At 39.2% G+C, this 17,064-nt stretch overlaps 1 protein-coding gene and 1 non-coding gene across 2 annotated transcripts; one reads left to right on the top strand and one right to left on the bottom strand.

Moving 5' to 3' along the window:
- Positions 1-3,691: 3,691 nt before the first annotated feature.
- Positions 3,692-3,798, bottom strand: LOC142172352 (small nucleolar RNA R71). Its single transcript, XR_012701713.1, has one exon. It is a non-coding gene; the product is annotated as a small nucleolar RNA R71 (small nucleolar RNA).
- A 1,160-nt stretch (positions 3,799-4,958) lies between these two features.
- On the top strand, positions 4,959-5,537 carry LOC142171988 (uncharacterized). Its single transcript, XM_075235734.1, has one exon. It carries the CDS (start codon positions 4,959-4,961, stop codon positions 5,535-5,537), a length of 579 nt encoding a protein of 192 aa, XP_075091835.1.
- Positions 5,538-17,064: the final 11,527 nt, after the last annotated feature.

The following is a 17,064-nucleotide window of genomic DNA, read 5'->3' as shown; positions in this document are numbered from 1 at the left end:
TTTAGCCTAATATCGCATGTCTACGTGCTTTAACTGCTTATTTGAACTCTGTGCAGCTTGCCTAGTTGATTTCCTACTTCTCCTTGATCTTTATCAGTATTAATTATAGAATTCTCGCTGTTAACTGTTGTATTTATCGGTTTGAGATGTGTGTTTACTTTTGAGACTACGAGGCAGTACCTCGGGAGTTCTCCATGTATATTTACTTTTGAGACTACGAGGCGGTACCTCGGGAGTTCTCCATGTATATGTACTTTTGAGACTACGAGGCGGTACCTCGGGAGTTCTCCCTGCACATTTACTGTTGAGACCACGAGGCGGTACCTCAGGAGATCTCTTTGCATATTTACTTTGGGACTACGAAACGATATCTCGGGAGATCCCCTGCTGTTTAATCATGTGTGTTATACTGCTATTTTGCTGTGTTTTCCTTTCTTTTTTTAAAAAATTCGAGTCTCTTATTATATTGCTACATTCTCCTGCTTTATTTGTTATATACTAGTAGGCCCTGACCTGACCTCGTCACTACTCGACTGAGGTTAGGCTTGGTACTTACTGGGTACCGTTGTGGTGTACTTATGTTACTCTTCTGCACACGTTTTGTGTGCAGATCCAGGTGCTTATTATCAGTCATGTCATCAGTGAGCTGTGACAGTTTGGAGACTTCAAGGTATATCTGTCGCGTCCGCAGATCTCAGAGTCCCCTTATATTCTCTCATATGTCAATTAAATTCTGTACTTCTTTTATTAGATTTTGGTGTATAGAGATACTAGTTTCCTTCTGTAGCTTGTGACTTATGATGTTCAGGGTTTTGGGAAGACCGTGTAATTCTAGAGTATTGGTTATTGTACATACCGAGCGACATTGTTAAATAGTTATTTAGTTATCTGCTGCAGTTAGCTGTTAAGTTTTACTTTTTTTTTTTGGTTATTTCGGCAATTTGTTAGGATTACCTAGTCATAAAGACTAGGTGCTGTCACGATATTTTTCGGAGGGAGTTTTGGGTCCTGACAATTATTTGATGATTTTGAGTTGCTTTTGGCTAGTTTCGGGCCGTTCGGAGGATGATTTGAGCGGGATGGCACTTCTAGTGTATCGATTGGGCTTGTTAAAGCTAAGTGTCTTGCCTAACTTTGTGTGGAGGAAACTACCCCTAAGGATTTGGGTTGATTGTGCTATTTGTGTTATATGAAAGCCGTGTAAACAAGGTGACGAGTGGGTACATAGGCTATATGTGATATTTGACCAGTTTATATTATCTAGACTCTTTTCATGACTTTAATTGAATTGTCATAATATGTTATATATCTCACTGTTAATCTACTCTAACATTCTTTATTTGACATTGTTAGCACTTGTTATACCTCTTACTTGTTATTTTGCTCTTATATGCCATAGTTGAAGTTATTGCCTTCCTTATTATCTAGTTACCTCTTAATTGTTGAATCACTTTTAATTGAAGTTGTTATTTCGTGAAATATCATCTTGTTGAGTTATTGGTGTTGAAGTTGTAATAGCTGTTATCACATTGAGGCGAAGTTGTTAATTGTTGAAATACCTTTCCTTGTTGAGCATTCTCATTCATTTTGTTATTGTTGAAATTCCTGTATACATTGTGGTTGAGCCATGGGCTATTTGTTGTGGAAATATTGGTGTTGTTGACTTTGTGGCAAGTTGTGGCATTTGGGAACTTGTGGTGCGAGTTGTGGTTGTGTTGTGATATTGATACGCATACGGTGGTATAAGTCTAGGGGTTGATACGTGATGTCACGCCAAAATGCTATACTTTCAGCACATTACTCACCTTATATTTTGCTGGTTTAGTGAGTTATTGTGTGACATTTGAGCTAAATTGTGTTGTTTTATGTGTAGGAACATCAGAAGAAATCATCGAATGAAAGTTGCACAAAAAGAGGATAAAAATGCAAGAAAAGAGCGCAAAAGAATCAAGTACCCAAATTGTGCTACAGACCAGGCTTTGCGAGGTCTATAGCCAGGTTGACCGTGCTATAGACCAGGCTTTGCAAGGTCTATAGCCAGGTTGACCGCGCTATAGACCAGGCTTCGCAAGGTCTATAGCCAGGTTGACCGCGCTATAGACCAGGCTTCACGAGGTCTATAGCATGGTAATTACAAATCGCGGGTTAAAAGACCCTAACCCGGATATGGACTGAGGGATCTCAGCCTTACGTATAAATACTCCCCAAACGAGTTATTCTGGGGTTGGACACAATTTTGGAGAAGAAAAAGGTTGCCAAGCACTGTGGAGCAAGAATCAAAACGAGTTTTCTCTTCCTTTATCTCTTTACTTTATAGTTTAATGTGTTCGAACATTATGTTGATTGTTGTTGTATTTATGAGAAGCTAAACTCTTTTATCTAAGGTTTGATGGAGCCTATTGGAGGATAATTTTCTACTGCGTTTAATATAGATTTGCCTTTGATTTTTCTCTACTTGTTCAACTATATTTTCATTATTGTTAATTGAAGAGCTCTCAACTAACTGGGCCTATTTAGTGTGTATATTGCTCGAGAGAGAGATCGATACAGAGGGTTTAAAGGTGAGATTAGAGATAACAAAGCCTTGGTGCGATCGTAGTGAGCGATAAATTAGTGCCAACTAGCGTAGTGCGAGAGAATACGTCTAGTAAATTGTGGTAGTTGCTCGAGAGAGAGCTACGACAATCAAAGTACTCACGATTGGTAAAGAATATTTAGGCAAATTCATAGAAAATATAGCGGGAAAGATTCCGACAATAGGGGAAATCATAACCTTAGACTTTTCCAAATCTTGTCTACAACATTTGCTTTGTTAGTTATAAATTACTGCATTTTTAATTACTTTGATCTTAGTTAGTAAACTCTCAAATCATTATTATAATATTTCTGAAGGTTGATTACTTGAATCTGTGCAAAACTATTGGTTGTAATTAGTACGCTATTTCCCTGTGGGATTCGACTCCGGACTTGTAAACCGGATTATATTTGCAACGACAGCTAGACCTCTTCGGAGGCATAGTTGGACGTGACCAAATTTTGGCGTCGTTGCCGGGGAAGCAACAATGTTATTAATTACAACTAGAAGAACTGATAGGATTCTTAGTTTAGTCAATTTTCTCCATTTTACTTCATTATATTGAAATTCTAATGTTTGTAGTCTTGTTTGTTATAGGTGTATGCCTAGAAACTCCTCAAGAACTGGTGAATTGTTTGAAGCATTACCGGATCCTAAGAAAGCTTTCAAGGCATTAAATCATGCAAAAAGGAAAGACAAACGACAACAACACCCAAGAGAAAATTGAATTAGACATGGGTGACGTTTTGGATAATCAAGACAATCGAAACAATGTGAATGACCCAAACAATCAGGGTGTGGCGCCTCTTGTGCCAGAAGCAGCTTTATATGATTGGGCATAACCTACCTCTAAAAATTTGGCAACTCCAATTGCAGTCCCTCAGATACAAGCCGAGTCATTTCAAATCACAAATAACATGCTACATCTGCTGCAAACAAGGGACTGTTCTCCGAGTCTTACATTGAAGATCCACAACAGCATCTGAATTTTTGTTTTGTCAATTTATGTCATGCAAAGGCAGCCGAATATGACACCGAAAGCAATTAGTTACATTCACTTGGGAGGAATTAGTCAAGCAGTTTTTGAATAAGTTCTACCCACCCAATAAGACTGCCAAGCAAGTTGATGAAATATTGAGCTTCAGGCAGAAACCAGCTGAAACATTACAAGAAATATGGGAGAGGTTCAAAGGTATGCTGGTTAAGTGTCCACATCATGGCATTCCAGATCAGATGTTGGACAATGATTTTACATGGGATTGGTGGATAGCTTGAAGGCCAATGTTGATGCTTCAGCAGGTGGAGCATTTTTTAGCAAGTCATTTAGAGAATGTAAGGTCCTGCTAGATAAAATGACTCAAAACTCAGGCTGGATGACAAGAGACACTACAATTACCACTATAGTTCACTCAGTAGCATTGGACCCGAACAACTCTATAGCCGAGAATACGGCTACTCTGATGGCGCAAATGAGTATCCTTACCAAAAAAATTGATGAATTAGGCCAGAAGCAGGTACACATAGTTGACACGACTAATGGGGGATTATGTACACCATGCATTAACCAACCATACATGTGCTCGTGGAGTGGTAAAAGTGACAACCAAAACTATCAGGAGAATATGAACTGTGTGGGCAACTATGGAGGCCAAAGGCAAGGTGGTCAGAATTGGAGGCAGCAGAATCAGCAGTATAGACCAGCACAACAATAATACAATAACACCAATAATTTTGGAGCTATGCGACCATAGAGTCAAGTAATACCTTACCAAAGGCAACAAGGATACAATCATCAAAATCAGCAGTTAGCTTATCAACATCCTCAACAACAACAACTAGGGAGACAAGATGATGGGTTGTCTGAAACTAAAGGAATGCTGCAACAACTGATTGGGTCTAATGGAAAAATGTGAGAGAAGGTGGAAGCACATGAGTCAGCGATAAAAGGAATTGAGATTCAATTAGGTCATATATCTATGGTTCTGAATAATCATCCCCAAGGGACTTTACCTGTAGACACATATGTCAATCCGAAGGAGCAAGGCCTGAATCAGCTTATGGCGATGGGTTTGAGAAATGGTAGAGATCTTGATTTAGAGAAAGAAATCGCTCGTGAGAACCGATCAATTGAAACACTTGTGTTAGTGCCAATTGAGGTAGATGAGTCAACTGAGCTAACAAAAGTAAGAGTGCAGCCAGCCAGGAGGAAATAAACAAGGAAAAAGAGGTTACGGGGGAGACTGAGAAAGTGCAAGAGAAGGAATTAGAAAAAGTGCCTGAGCAAGATCTAAATCAAGCCACAAGAAAGAAGCGAGCTCTAACACCCTTCCCGCAGAGGTTGGCCAAATATTAGAAGGATGAGCAGTACGAAAAATTCATGAAAATGCTGAAGCAAATTCAGGTAAACATTCCTCTAATTGATGCTTTGAAGGAGATGCCCGGTTATGCAAAAATGATGAATGACTTGATGTCTCGTAAGTTCTACTTCCAAAACTTGGCAACTGTCACAGTGACACAGACCTATAGTGTTGTTGTGACAAGCCCTATAGCTGAGAAGATATCCGACCCTAGAAGCTTCACAATTCCATGCACCATAGGTAGTTATGCATTCGCCAAAGCATTGTGTGATTTGGGGGCAAACATAAATTTGATGCCATTATCTATCTATAAAGATTTAGGCATTGGAAGAGCAAGACCCACATCCATATTACTACAGCTAGCTGACCGAACGGTGAAAAGTCCATCAGGTATACTTGACGATGTATTTGTACAAGTTGGAAAATTCGTGTTTCTAGTAGATTTTGTCATTCTGGACTGCCAGGTTGATGAAGAGATTCCCATAATTTTGGGAAGGCCGTTCTGGGCCACTGGAAGAGCTCTAATTGATTGTAAAACAGGGGAGCTGAAGATGAGACTGAATAATGAAGAAATAATATTTAATGTGCAAATGTCTATGCGGTGACCCAGTGAGTTTGCAAATTGCTCTTTGATAGACGCAGATTAGATAACTATAGAGCAGATTCAGATCCAACCAGCAAAGCATACCGTCTTGGACACTTAACCAAGCTCTTGATGAGTGGATGTGATCATGGAGGAAGATGATGAGGCACTTAATGCAAAAGACCCTCTAACAACCTGCCTCATGAACTTAGAAGAAGTAAATGGTGAGGACTTAGCGGAATGGGTGTTGGCTCTTCAAGGGCAGGGTACGGGAAAAGAGAGCTCGAATTCGAGCCTTTACACTCGAAAGAAAGAAAGACCCCTCCAGCCAAGCCATCGATCGAAGCGCCACCACAATTGGAGCTGAAACCGCTACCATCTCACCTTATGTATGCTTTCTTGGGACCTAACTCGACTTTACCTGTTATTATCTCATCTGGTTTGTTAGATGTGCAGGTAGAACAACTTTTGCAGGTGTTGAAAGAGTGCAAGACTGCAATCGGTTGGACCATCGCAAACATTAAGGGTATCAGCCCGGCCTTCTATATGCATAAGATTTTACTGGAAGATGGGTACAAAACTTCTAGAGAACATCAAAGAAGGCTGAACCCTAACATGAAAGAAGTTGTAAAGAAGGAAGTGATCAAGTGGTTAGATGCGGGAATTATTTTTTCCATCTCTGATAGCAATTGGGTTAGCCCAGTTCAGTATGTGCCGAAGAAAGGTGGGATAACTGTTGTGCAAAATGAGAACAATGAGTTGATCTCAACGAGAATAGTCACGGGATGGAGAATTTGTATGGATTACAGAAGATTGAAATAGGCCACCCGAAAAGATCATTTTCCCTTGCCGTTCATTGATCATATGCTAGATAGATTAGCAGGTAGGTCCTATTTTTTCTTCTTGGATGGATACTCGGGGTATAATCAGATATCTATTGCCCCGAAAGATAGAGAGAAAACGTCATTCACCTGTTCATATAGTATTTACGCTTTTCGGAGAATGCCGTTTGGCCTATGCAATGCACCCACCACATTCCAAAGGTGCATGATGGCCATCTTCACAAATATGGTAGGGGACATAATGGAGGTTTTCATGGATGATTTCTCACTGGTGGGAAACTTTTTTGATGATTGCCTTAGAAATTTTAAAAGAGTGTTGAAGAGATGTATGGAGACTAATCTGGTGCTAAACTGGAAAAAATATCATTTTATGGTACATGAAGGTATAGTCTTGGGACACCTAGTGTCAAGTAAGGGCATTGAGGTGGACCGTGCCAAGATTGATGTAATAGAGAAGTTGCCTCCACCCACTTCTGTCAAGGCAATAAGAAGTTTCCTTGGTCACGCCGATTTTTACAAGCGGTTCGTAAAAGATTTTCTAAGATTGCTAACCCTTTGTGTAAATTGCTTGAAAAAAATCACCCTTTTGTGTTTTTTGATGACTGCAGGGTAGCTTTTGAGGGATTGAAGAAGAGGCTAGTGTCTGCACCTATCATAGTTGTACCCGACTGGGAGAAACCATTTGAGCTGATGTGTGATGCAAGTGACCATGTTGTGGAAACAGTACTTGGACAGAGAAAAGATAAAATCATGCATCCAATCTACTATAGAAGTAGAACATTGAATGGCTCTTAACTGAATTACACAGTGACAGAAAAAGAGATGCTAGCAATGGTGTTCGCATTTGACAAATTCCGATCCTACTTGATAGGCTCGAAGGTAATTGTTTATACTAACCATGCTGCTCTCAGGTACCTAATTGATAAGAAGGAGGCAAAGCCGCGCCTGATTCGATGGGTTCTACTGCTGCAAGAGTTTGACTTGGAAATCCGTGACCAAAAAGGAACGGAAAACCAAGTTGTCGATAACTTGTCCAGGCTTGAAGGAGCTGAAACGAAGGTTGAGGTTGAAGAGATCACAGAGACTTTCCCAGATGAACAACTGTTGGCCACGAGCCTTGAGGTAGAGCCATGGTATGCAGACATTGCAAACTACCTAGCAAGCAGTATTGTTCCCTATGCCATATTTTCTGTGCAGAAAAAAAAAGTTCTTTCGTGATTGTCGCATGTATTTATGGGATGAACCATATTTGTTTAGGATTTGTATTTATAACATGATCCAGAGATGTATTCCCGAGATAGACCAAGCTTCTATTTTGCAGGCATGTCATGCTTTGCCTTATGGAGGCCATTTTGGAGGAGTAAGGACAACTGCTAAAGTGCTGGAGTCGGGCTTTTATTGGCCAACGTTTAAAGATGCACACTTTTGGGTAAAGAGTTGTGATGAGTGTCAAAGGACGGGGAATATTTCCTGTCGACATGAGATGCCCATGAACCCAATTCAAGAGGTAGAAGTTTTTGATGTATGGGGAATCGACTTTATGGGACCATTTGTCAGTGCATACAACAACAAGTATATACTCGTAGCAGTGGACTATGTCTCGAAATGGGTAGAAGCTGTAGCACTCCCAACAAATGATGCAAAGGGAGTTATTAGTTTTCTAAGAAAAAAATATCTTCACCCGATTTGGAACTCCAAAAGCAATCATCAGTGATGGAGGAACTCACTTCTGTAATCGAGCCTTCGCAAAGTTACTGGCAATATATGGCGTACTCCATAAGGTTGCCACTCCGTATCACCCACAAACAAGTGGGCAAGTTGAGGTTTTGAACAGAGAAATCAAGAGTGTTTTGACCAAAACTCTAAATGTTACTCGGACTGATTGGGCGAGAAAATTGGATAATGCACTATGGGCCTACTGCACTGCATTCAAAACCACGATTGGTATGTCATCATACAAATTCGGAAAGGTGTGTCACTTAACGGTAGAGCTAGAGCATAGAGCTTTTAAGCATTAAGGCAATTAAATCTTGATATGGAAGCCGCTAGTATGAGTAGAGTCACAGAGCTTCATGAACTTGATGAGTTCCATTACCATGCTTTTGAGAGCACCGGGCTGTATAAGGAAAGGATGAAGATCATGCACGATAAGCATATTCAAGAGAGGATTTTCAAACCCGGAGATGTCGTGTTGTTGTATAATTCAAGATTGAAACTATTTCCGGGTAAGCTGAAATCTAGATGGTTGGGACCATTTAGAGTGGTGCAAGTACTCTCAAGTGGAGCTGGCAGAAATTGAATCCGAGGAAGGAACGAACATGTTTAGAGTCAATGGGCAAAGGTTGAAACATTACCTTGGCATGGAGGAGGAAAAAGTTGTATTAGTGATTCATTTGAAGGAGCCTCAAGTGTTGAGTGAACGTTACGTTTGATCGCCTGCATCATGCTGCGACGTTAAATCAGGCGCTCGTTGGGAGGCAATCCAATTCGTAGTTTATTTTAGCTTAACAAGAATTTTTATTCATTTTTATGCACTAATAAATTTTTAGCTAACTGTTTGTGCTTGAGCAGGTAATAGAGCACGATGGGAGGTCATGGCGCTTGGAGTCAATCACCAAACAAAATAAAAAATTGCATATGTTCGCTCCAAACAATGCTGTATACCTCGTGTTGCCCAGCAAAATGCACAGCGAACCTGGCAATAAAACGCACGTCGCCAGCCCTTCATCTCGCTATACAACTCGCGTCGTCGGGGGGTAGCGAGGTCCACCTCGCAGCAGACCTCACGGCGCCAGCTTCCCAACTCGCTGTTGAGTTCGCCTCTCATGGGATGTAGGAAGGACCACCTCGCAGCAGACATCTCCTAGCCAGGTTTCCAGCTCGCTATTCAGCTCGCGTTGCAAGGGTATTAGAGAGGTCCACCTCGCGACGCCAGGTAAGGTTAAGCTACATGTTTTTTTTTTAATTTTGTTTTTTGCTAACTTCTTGCTAACAAAACACCACACACACACATTAATTAAAACACAACATCACCGGTAGCTATACTAACCCTCTACTGCCCGCCCCAATTTCCCTCTCCCCCTCCCACACAAACCCCATTGAAGGCAATTATTCATCCATTCCTTCACTCACTTGCAAAATCAATTGAAGAGCAATCCTTTCTCCTAAGCATCTAAGGTATGTTTCTAACTATTGTCTTTGTCAAAATTCGAATGGGGTGTAGCAATAAAATCGGACAACCTTTGGGTATATCTTCATTGTAACATTGTGCTTCTTCGCCATAATCCCATAGGATTGGTATTGTTGTTGTGTAAAAGGTTGGTAACATGAAATCTCCAAGTCAATTTGGGAGGGTGAGGCAATCCCTCATCCCTACAAGCACTTCCATAGCATTAGTGCACGCTATGTGTTTGTCAAAATGCCTCCAAGGCATTATTTGCCCGAATGGAGTTCTGGTCTCCGGGATTGTAATACTAGTGCTATGTTGCCTTTCACCACTCCAAATTTCAAGTTTAGGTGGGTTCAAATGTAGCTATATGCATCACAATTGTAGTAGACATCATTTTGCCATTGCTTGATTCTCATGCTAGAATAAAGAGGTGAAGTCTGAGTAGCCTCAAAATGGTTGAACATCATGTCATGAACTCTTAAGTGTGGGGTCACAAGACCCTGTTTTGAATTGCTTCATGTCCTCTTAACTGATAAACGTTTACTTGTGTAGGTACGAATATGCCTCCTAGGAAGGACATCAGTAAAGGGAAGGGAAAAGCCACGACTCCTACTAAGGCCAAGGCTACCTCCGGACCTCCACCGAAAAAGAGGAAAGGAGGGGAGGCAACTTCAAGTCAAGTTGAAGGGTTGCAAGCAGTTGCAGCTATAGAAGCCACACACCTACAACCTGAGGGACAACGAGAATTTGGACATAAGAGCATACCCCAATCTGCCAAGGACTGGTACAAGCTTTGTTGGCCAAGACATATACACTCTGAGTCAGCTGTTCATGAGCATCGCCTACAAGCTAAGTATCAATCAATTTGGAAAGATATTCATGATCTTGGGTTGAGCTACATGTTTATAAACACGGGGGATATCAATGTAAGCCTTTTTTGAGAGTTTTATGCCGGTTTTGATCCGAATGATCCTGAGAAGCTGGTGCCTATTCGGGGAAGGTTGATCGATTTTTCGGCATCAGCTATATGCAATTTTTTGGGAGCTCCAGATGTTCCACAGGAACCCTTGGACAACTTCATCACCCGTTCAATATATCAAGCATTGAGACACTCTCTGTGGAGTAAATTCTGTGGCGTCTTGGGTTCGGGACAAGAAGACCCAACGCCATAGGAAATTTCCAAAGAAAAAAATAAAGCCAGAAGCTTAAGTGTGGTTGAAATTGATCAACACATGCTTACTACCATGCAACCATGAGACTCTTATTAGCCGTGAAAGGGTATGCATTTGTACTTCCTAATAACTGGCCAGAAAGATAATGTGGGCCACTTGATACGCTACCAGATGGCCCGGATGAGAACAAGCAAGAGAATTGATAGATTGTCCTTCGCTAATATGTTGACTCAGTACCTGAGAAAAGAAGAGGTGGAGGAGGAGCAAGATTTTGATATAGTCATTCCTCCACCCCTCAGACTAACAGACATCACAAGCATTCGGGTTAAGGAGGAGACTGTCATGGCAATAATGACATGTGCAGAGTGTAATGCTTGAAATGACAGCTTTATGGCCCATTTATATGGGATGATGGATTTACAGCTCAGGATTGGAGGAAGGCCGGCCACTATGGAGGAGAGGGCCATCTTGGAGGAGCATTTCCCCCTCAATGCTCATGCACAACAACTAGTTGGGATTGCCGATGGCCAACGACTCCCAGATGATGAGGATGTCAACACACTAGTATGTTCCGAGGCCGAGCTAGAGCTGTCCAAGGAGGAGGATGATGATGATGCTGAGGAGGGAGCAGAGGATGAAGAGTGGACAACTGCAGATGGAGCCTTCGAAGTTGAGGGCGAGGACGATGACTGATCATGGAGTTTTGCCTACCCCCTTACTTGTTTTTGTTTATTATTGGAACGTATATATGTATTGGGGACAATGCATGAACTAAGTGTGGGGTGGGAGGTATTCTCTGTCATTTATAAATATTAGATAAACTAATTAGTTCGTGTGTTTAATTTTATTTTTTTTACTTTTTAGCTTCGTAATTCCCCTTAAATAATAATAATAATAATAATTAAAAAAATAACTGGACTTTTTCCGACGATGGATCTCTTATATATATATATATATATATATATATATATATATATATATATATATATATATATTATTTTAGGTAGTAATAATCCCTTATGATTTTTCTTTGTGCCTCGGTTCTTTTCCACAGGATGTAGTTGAACCAGGTAGTAGTTTTTGTTTTGTCTTTAGATTAGAATAGGATTTAGGGAATAAAGGAATGGAAAAATGAGAATTGCTAGGCGCCTTTGACTAGTTTGATAGTAGCATATTTAGGCTCTAACATATGTAGTACCTTCCCTATGGTTTGAAAATGTTATGATGCCTTGTTGAGTAATAACATGTTTATTGACACCTATATCTCGTTTTCTTGGCTTGTGTCACTTTGTGATTGATGCTTAATATTTTGTGGCTCAGTGAATACTTGAAATTGTTTGAGAATAGGAATGGAACCGTCCTTAGTGAGTCATGTGCCATGTGTGGTGAGAAATTATATAGTCCGTGTCATTGCATTAGAGTTTAGAACTTGCCCAGCATGTGAGTTGAAGAGAAATTTTAGGTTTTGCTCGGTTTGAAAAATGATTTTAGGCTTTTCTTTGATTTGTTTGAGTTTAATGCTTACCACAATAAAAATTATCCCTAGTCAACCCTTTTGAGCCTATAAACTTTTATTTTACGACCATATTACAAGCCTATACCCCTTTGTTCTTAATTATTATTGTTTTGATCCTTTTACCTCTTAAAACACTTTAATTGTAAAATGAGCACTAAAAGAAGTAAGGATGGAACTTGGGTGACTTTTGAGTGAAACCAATGAAAGAAAGAAAGGTGCACTTATATTGTAAGGAATACACCACTAGCAGGAATGGTAGAAGAAAAAAAAAGAGTATTGTTGAAAAGAAAAAAAAATATGTAGCAAAGGAAAATAAGCATATCTTTTCCTTGCTAGTGTTTATTAATTAAAATAGTGCTTAAGGAAAGAGGAAATACTTTGGGGTGAAATTGTTTGTAAAATTGCACTTGGGTTGAAGAAATATGCACTTATAATTAATTTTGTGATGTGTTAAAGTGCTTAGGAGGGTTAGTCATTATTCCTAAATTTATCCTACCTGTCTTTTAGCCCACATTACATCCATAAAAAGTCCTAAATGATTTTAGATCGAGCAAGCCTACATTAGTAGAGGTTTACATAATGGGCAAGCCTATGGTACTTTGTGCATGCATGTGACTTCTGTGTGTGAGAGAGAGATTTCTTTGATAAATGAGAGTCCTTAAAATATATTTGAGTATTTGATTTGAATGTGTGGATTCAACTTACTCTCTTGTTCTTGTTGTGAGGGCATAAGATTTCGCAAGGGATAGGTGACGTTATTAGATTTCTTTATGATGTTAAGTGTTCAAGCCATGAATGCATTGTGATATTGAGTCGGTTTGTGAGGTTAGGATTGTTATAAACATGTGGTCTTTTTGTTGAATAAAGATTTGAAGTACGGCATAAAGTAAAGGGAAGTTTGAAGACATATGCTAAAGTTTAATTGTTGCTATCAACCATAGTCATAGGTATGGTGTGCTTCAGATGTGCTAAAAGAAAATAAAAGTGCTCTAGGAATTGGTGGTTGACTCGAGGACGAGCAACATTTAAGTGTGGGGTGGTGATGTTAGGCCAAAATGCTATACTTTTAGCACATTACGCACCCTATATTTTGTTGGTTTAGTGAGTTATTGTGTGACATTTGAGCTAAATTGTGTTGTTTTATGTGTAGGAACATTGGAAGAAATCGTCAAATGAAAGTTGCAAAAAAGAGGATAAAAATGCAAGAAAAGAGCGCATAAGCATCAAGTACCCAAACCGCGCTACAGACCAGGCTTTGCAAGGTCTATAGCCAGGTTGACCGTGCTATAGACCAGGCTTCGCGAGGGCTATAGCCAGGTTGACCGCGCTATAGAACAGGCTTCGCGAGGTCTATAGACAGGTTGGCAGCGCTATAGACCAGGCTTCGCGAGATCTATAGCCAGATTGACCGTGCTATAGACCAGGCTTCGTGAGGTCTATAGTCAGGTTGACCGCGCTACATACTAGGCTTCGCGAGGTCTATAGCACGGTAATTAAAAGTCACTGATTAAAAGACCCCAACCCAGATTTGGACATGAGGGATCTCAGCCTTACATAGAAATACTCCCCAAACGAGTTATTCTGGGGTTGGACACGATTTTGGAGAAGAAAAAGGCTGTCAAGCATTGTGGAGCAAGAATCAAAATGAGTTTTCTCTTTCTTTATCTCTTTACTTTGTAGTTTAATATGTTTGAACAATATGTTGATTGTTGTTGTATTTATGATTAGCTAAACTCTTTTATCTAAGGTTTGATGGAACCTATTGGAGGATGATTTTCTATTGCGTTTAATATAGATTTGCCTTTGATTTTTCTCTACTTATTCAACTATATTTTCATTGTTGTTAATTGAAGAGCTCTCACCTAACTGGGCCTATTTAGTGTGTATATTGCTCGAGAGAGAGTACACATTTAGGTAGTTGTTGAACAACACCACTCCTAACGTAGTTGAGAGATCGATACAAAGGGTTTAAAGGTTAGATTAGAGATAACGAAACCTTGGTGAGATCATAGTGAGCGATAAATTAGTGCCAGCTAGCGTAGTTCGAGAGAATACGTCTAGTAAATTATGGTAGTTGCTCGAGAGAGAGCTACGACAATCAAAGTACTCATGATTGGTAGAGAATATTTAGGCAAATTCATAGAAAACATAGCAGAAAAGATTCCGATAATAGGGGAAATCATAACCTTAGACTTTTCCAATTCTCGTCTACAATATTTTCTTTGTTAGTTATAAATTACTGCATTTTTAATTACTTTGATCTTAGTTAGTGAACTCTCAAATCATTATTATAATATTTCTGAAGGTTGATTTCTTGAATTTGTGCAAAAGTATTGGTTGTAATTAGTACGTTATTTCCCTGTGGGATTCGACTCTGGACTCCGGACTTTCTGAAGGTGGGCTTCATATGCGTGTTACCAGTAGGGGAACTACATGAAGCCACGCTGTGAGATAAGGTGGGCTAAAACGCATGTAGCTATTTCGGCAAAAAGGATTTTCAAAACTAAATGTAAGGCTCAGGCGGTGATATAAGGAAAGATTGTGATTGAAATTGTGAAATGTGAATACGAGGCGGTATCTTGGTTGTGATTTTCATTGTACATTCCATGTTGGAACAACTTGTTGATTTGAACAATCATTGTTCTTCCTTCAACCATTCATCCGCATTTTTATTGTGTTTGGTTATTCGTTGTTATCTTGGTGTTAGAACGATTGTGATTTCTTGTGTGAGTCATGCATTCTATGTGATTTGTTGTGTTGCTTTAACATGCCAATCCGTGCCTCCGTTATAACTTGGTGAATTGATTGTCAATGTGAATTTAATTGTGTGGAGTCACTGTATCATATTCTGTTGAGTTGTTGGTAACATAATGATTTAAATAAAAGAATTATTAACATATTTTATTCTATGTGCCTCTTAAGATAGAACTCGTTATATAAATCGATACCTTATTATTCTAAATGGTTATCGCACTTTCACTATATTTGGGTTCTCAAATTATACTCATCACCATGTTAGATGTTTACCTTACTTAAAATTATTATCATAATTTTCCTTAACGAATTCTATATTTAATTCGTTAATTTAACTCAATTTCCATTTTTAATAAGTCGAACAGCTAACTTTCTTTAAAATTTAGAGAATTTAACAAATAACGAAATTTAAAGTGAACAAAACGAAAACAGCTAAATGAAATCATAAACGTAGAAATACAATCCAAAATCATAAGTCTACTAGTATGTGCCAAGACCCGGTGTCACAAGTATGTGGACAATCTAGTAGAATATACAAAAGAACACTAGCCTACTGTCTCAAAGGAAATAGACAGAAAAAAATAAAACATAAGGGAGACTCCAGCTACTGCAGAACGACTCGGAAGGCAGCTCACCGTGAAGTCTCGAGATGGGGATCAAATCTGCACACCGGACTGGTAACCAGATGCACCTTCCTCAGATCCTATACAATGAAGTGTAGTGTGAGTACATAAATAATATGTACCCAGTAAGTATCTAGTCTAACCTCGAAGAAGTAGTGACGAGGGGTCGACTCCGACACTTACTAAGGGCCAACAATATGATAATATGAAATTCTAATTAAGCATGATTTATATAATAATAAAACTCAGAACAAGAAATAATTGAACAATTCATCATCATATTTAAGAACCCAAATCACTTCCTTCATTCAAAATAAATAATCTTTCAAATAACGAATTTATACCAATTATAAAAAAAAAGACTTCCAGTTCTATTATCATGCACAAAATTCCACCGAGGACGTTCGGCCCGATCCAACATAAATATAAATTGTACACTGTCGAGGGTCAAATGGCACAAACCATAGATGCATCTATTAACCTGCCGAGGCGAACGGCCCGCTCCCATGAGATTATTAGAAAGAATTACCCCGCTCACGGATTATACTTGCGACGCGGTCAAATATAAATTGTCAATAAATCATAACTCTTTCTTGATTCTTTTCAAAATAAAGATAATTCAACTTGAAGCTTTTAAATCCTTAAAATCCTTAAAATTCTTGACTTAGTTCCATTTGATACAATTAAAAAATATAATCAAATAACGGTGTCCACAAAGTATGGTGTAAACCTAAAACTACCCGAACATAAATAGGAATAGTTTTTACGTACGGACTCTCGTCACTTCGTGCGTACGTAGCCCTCCCCGTCCCCCACAAATAATAACACATATTAATTAAGTTCACCTATGAGGTAAATTCGCTCTTACAAAGTTAGAAAAGAGACTTACCTTGTCTCGAAGCCTACTTTCCAATTCAAGAATGCGCTCAAACCTCCAAATTTGATGCCAAACGACTCGAAACTAGTCAAACATTACATAAATCAATCAATCTATGCTCAAAAATTCATATCTCTACTATTAGAGTGATTACCCAACCCAAATTGCAAGATTCCTAAAATTTACCCCCGGGCCCACATACTTGGATTCCGGAAATTTTGAAGAAAGTTGTTACCTATAACCTTAGGAACATAAATATATGGTTTTCACTAAGTTTCATAATCATTTTCGTGGTAAATCTCATTTTTATTAAACCCTAGACTTTTCATCTAAACCCATGATTTCTACCAATTTTCATGTTGAAATCTACCCTTAATCTATGTATTAAACTCACATTAAGGTAGGAATTACTTACCCTCAACAGCTAGGTTGAAGTCTCCCTTTTTGAAGCTCTAAAATCGTCCAAATATGTGAAGAATGGGAGAAAAATGCCTAAGTCCCGTATTAAATGAAGTTCACTGCCTCCAGCTATTTCTGCACCTGCGGTCATAGGGCCGCACCTGCGCCCTCGCTTCTGCGGACAAAAGTCTGCTTTT

Source organism: Nicotiana tabacum, chromosome 17 (genome assembly GCF_000715075.1).
Source record: "Nicotiana tabacum cultivar K326 chromosome 17, ASM71507v2, whole genome shotgun sequence".
NCBI lineage: Eukaryota > Viridiplantae > Streptophyta > Magnoliopsida > Solanales > Solanaceae > Nicotiana > Nicotiana tabacum.
Note: the sequence above shows the minus strand (reverse complement) of the source record. Positions and strands in the feature narration are given on the sequence as shown.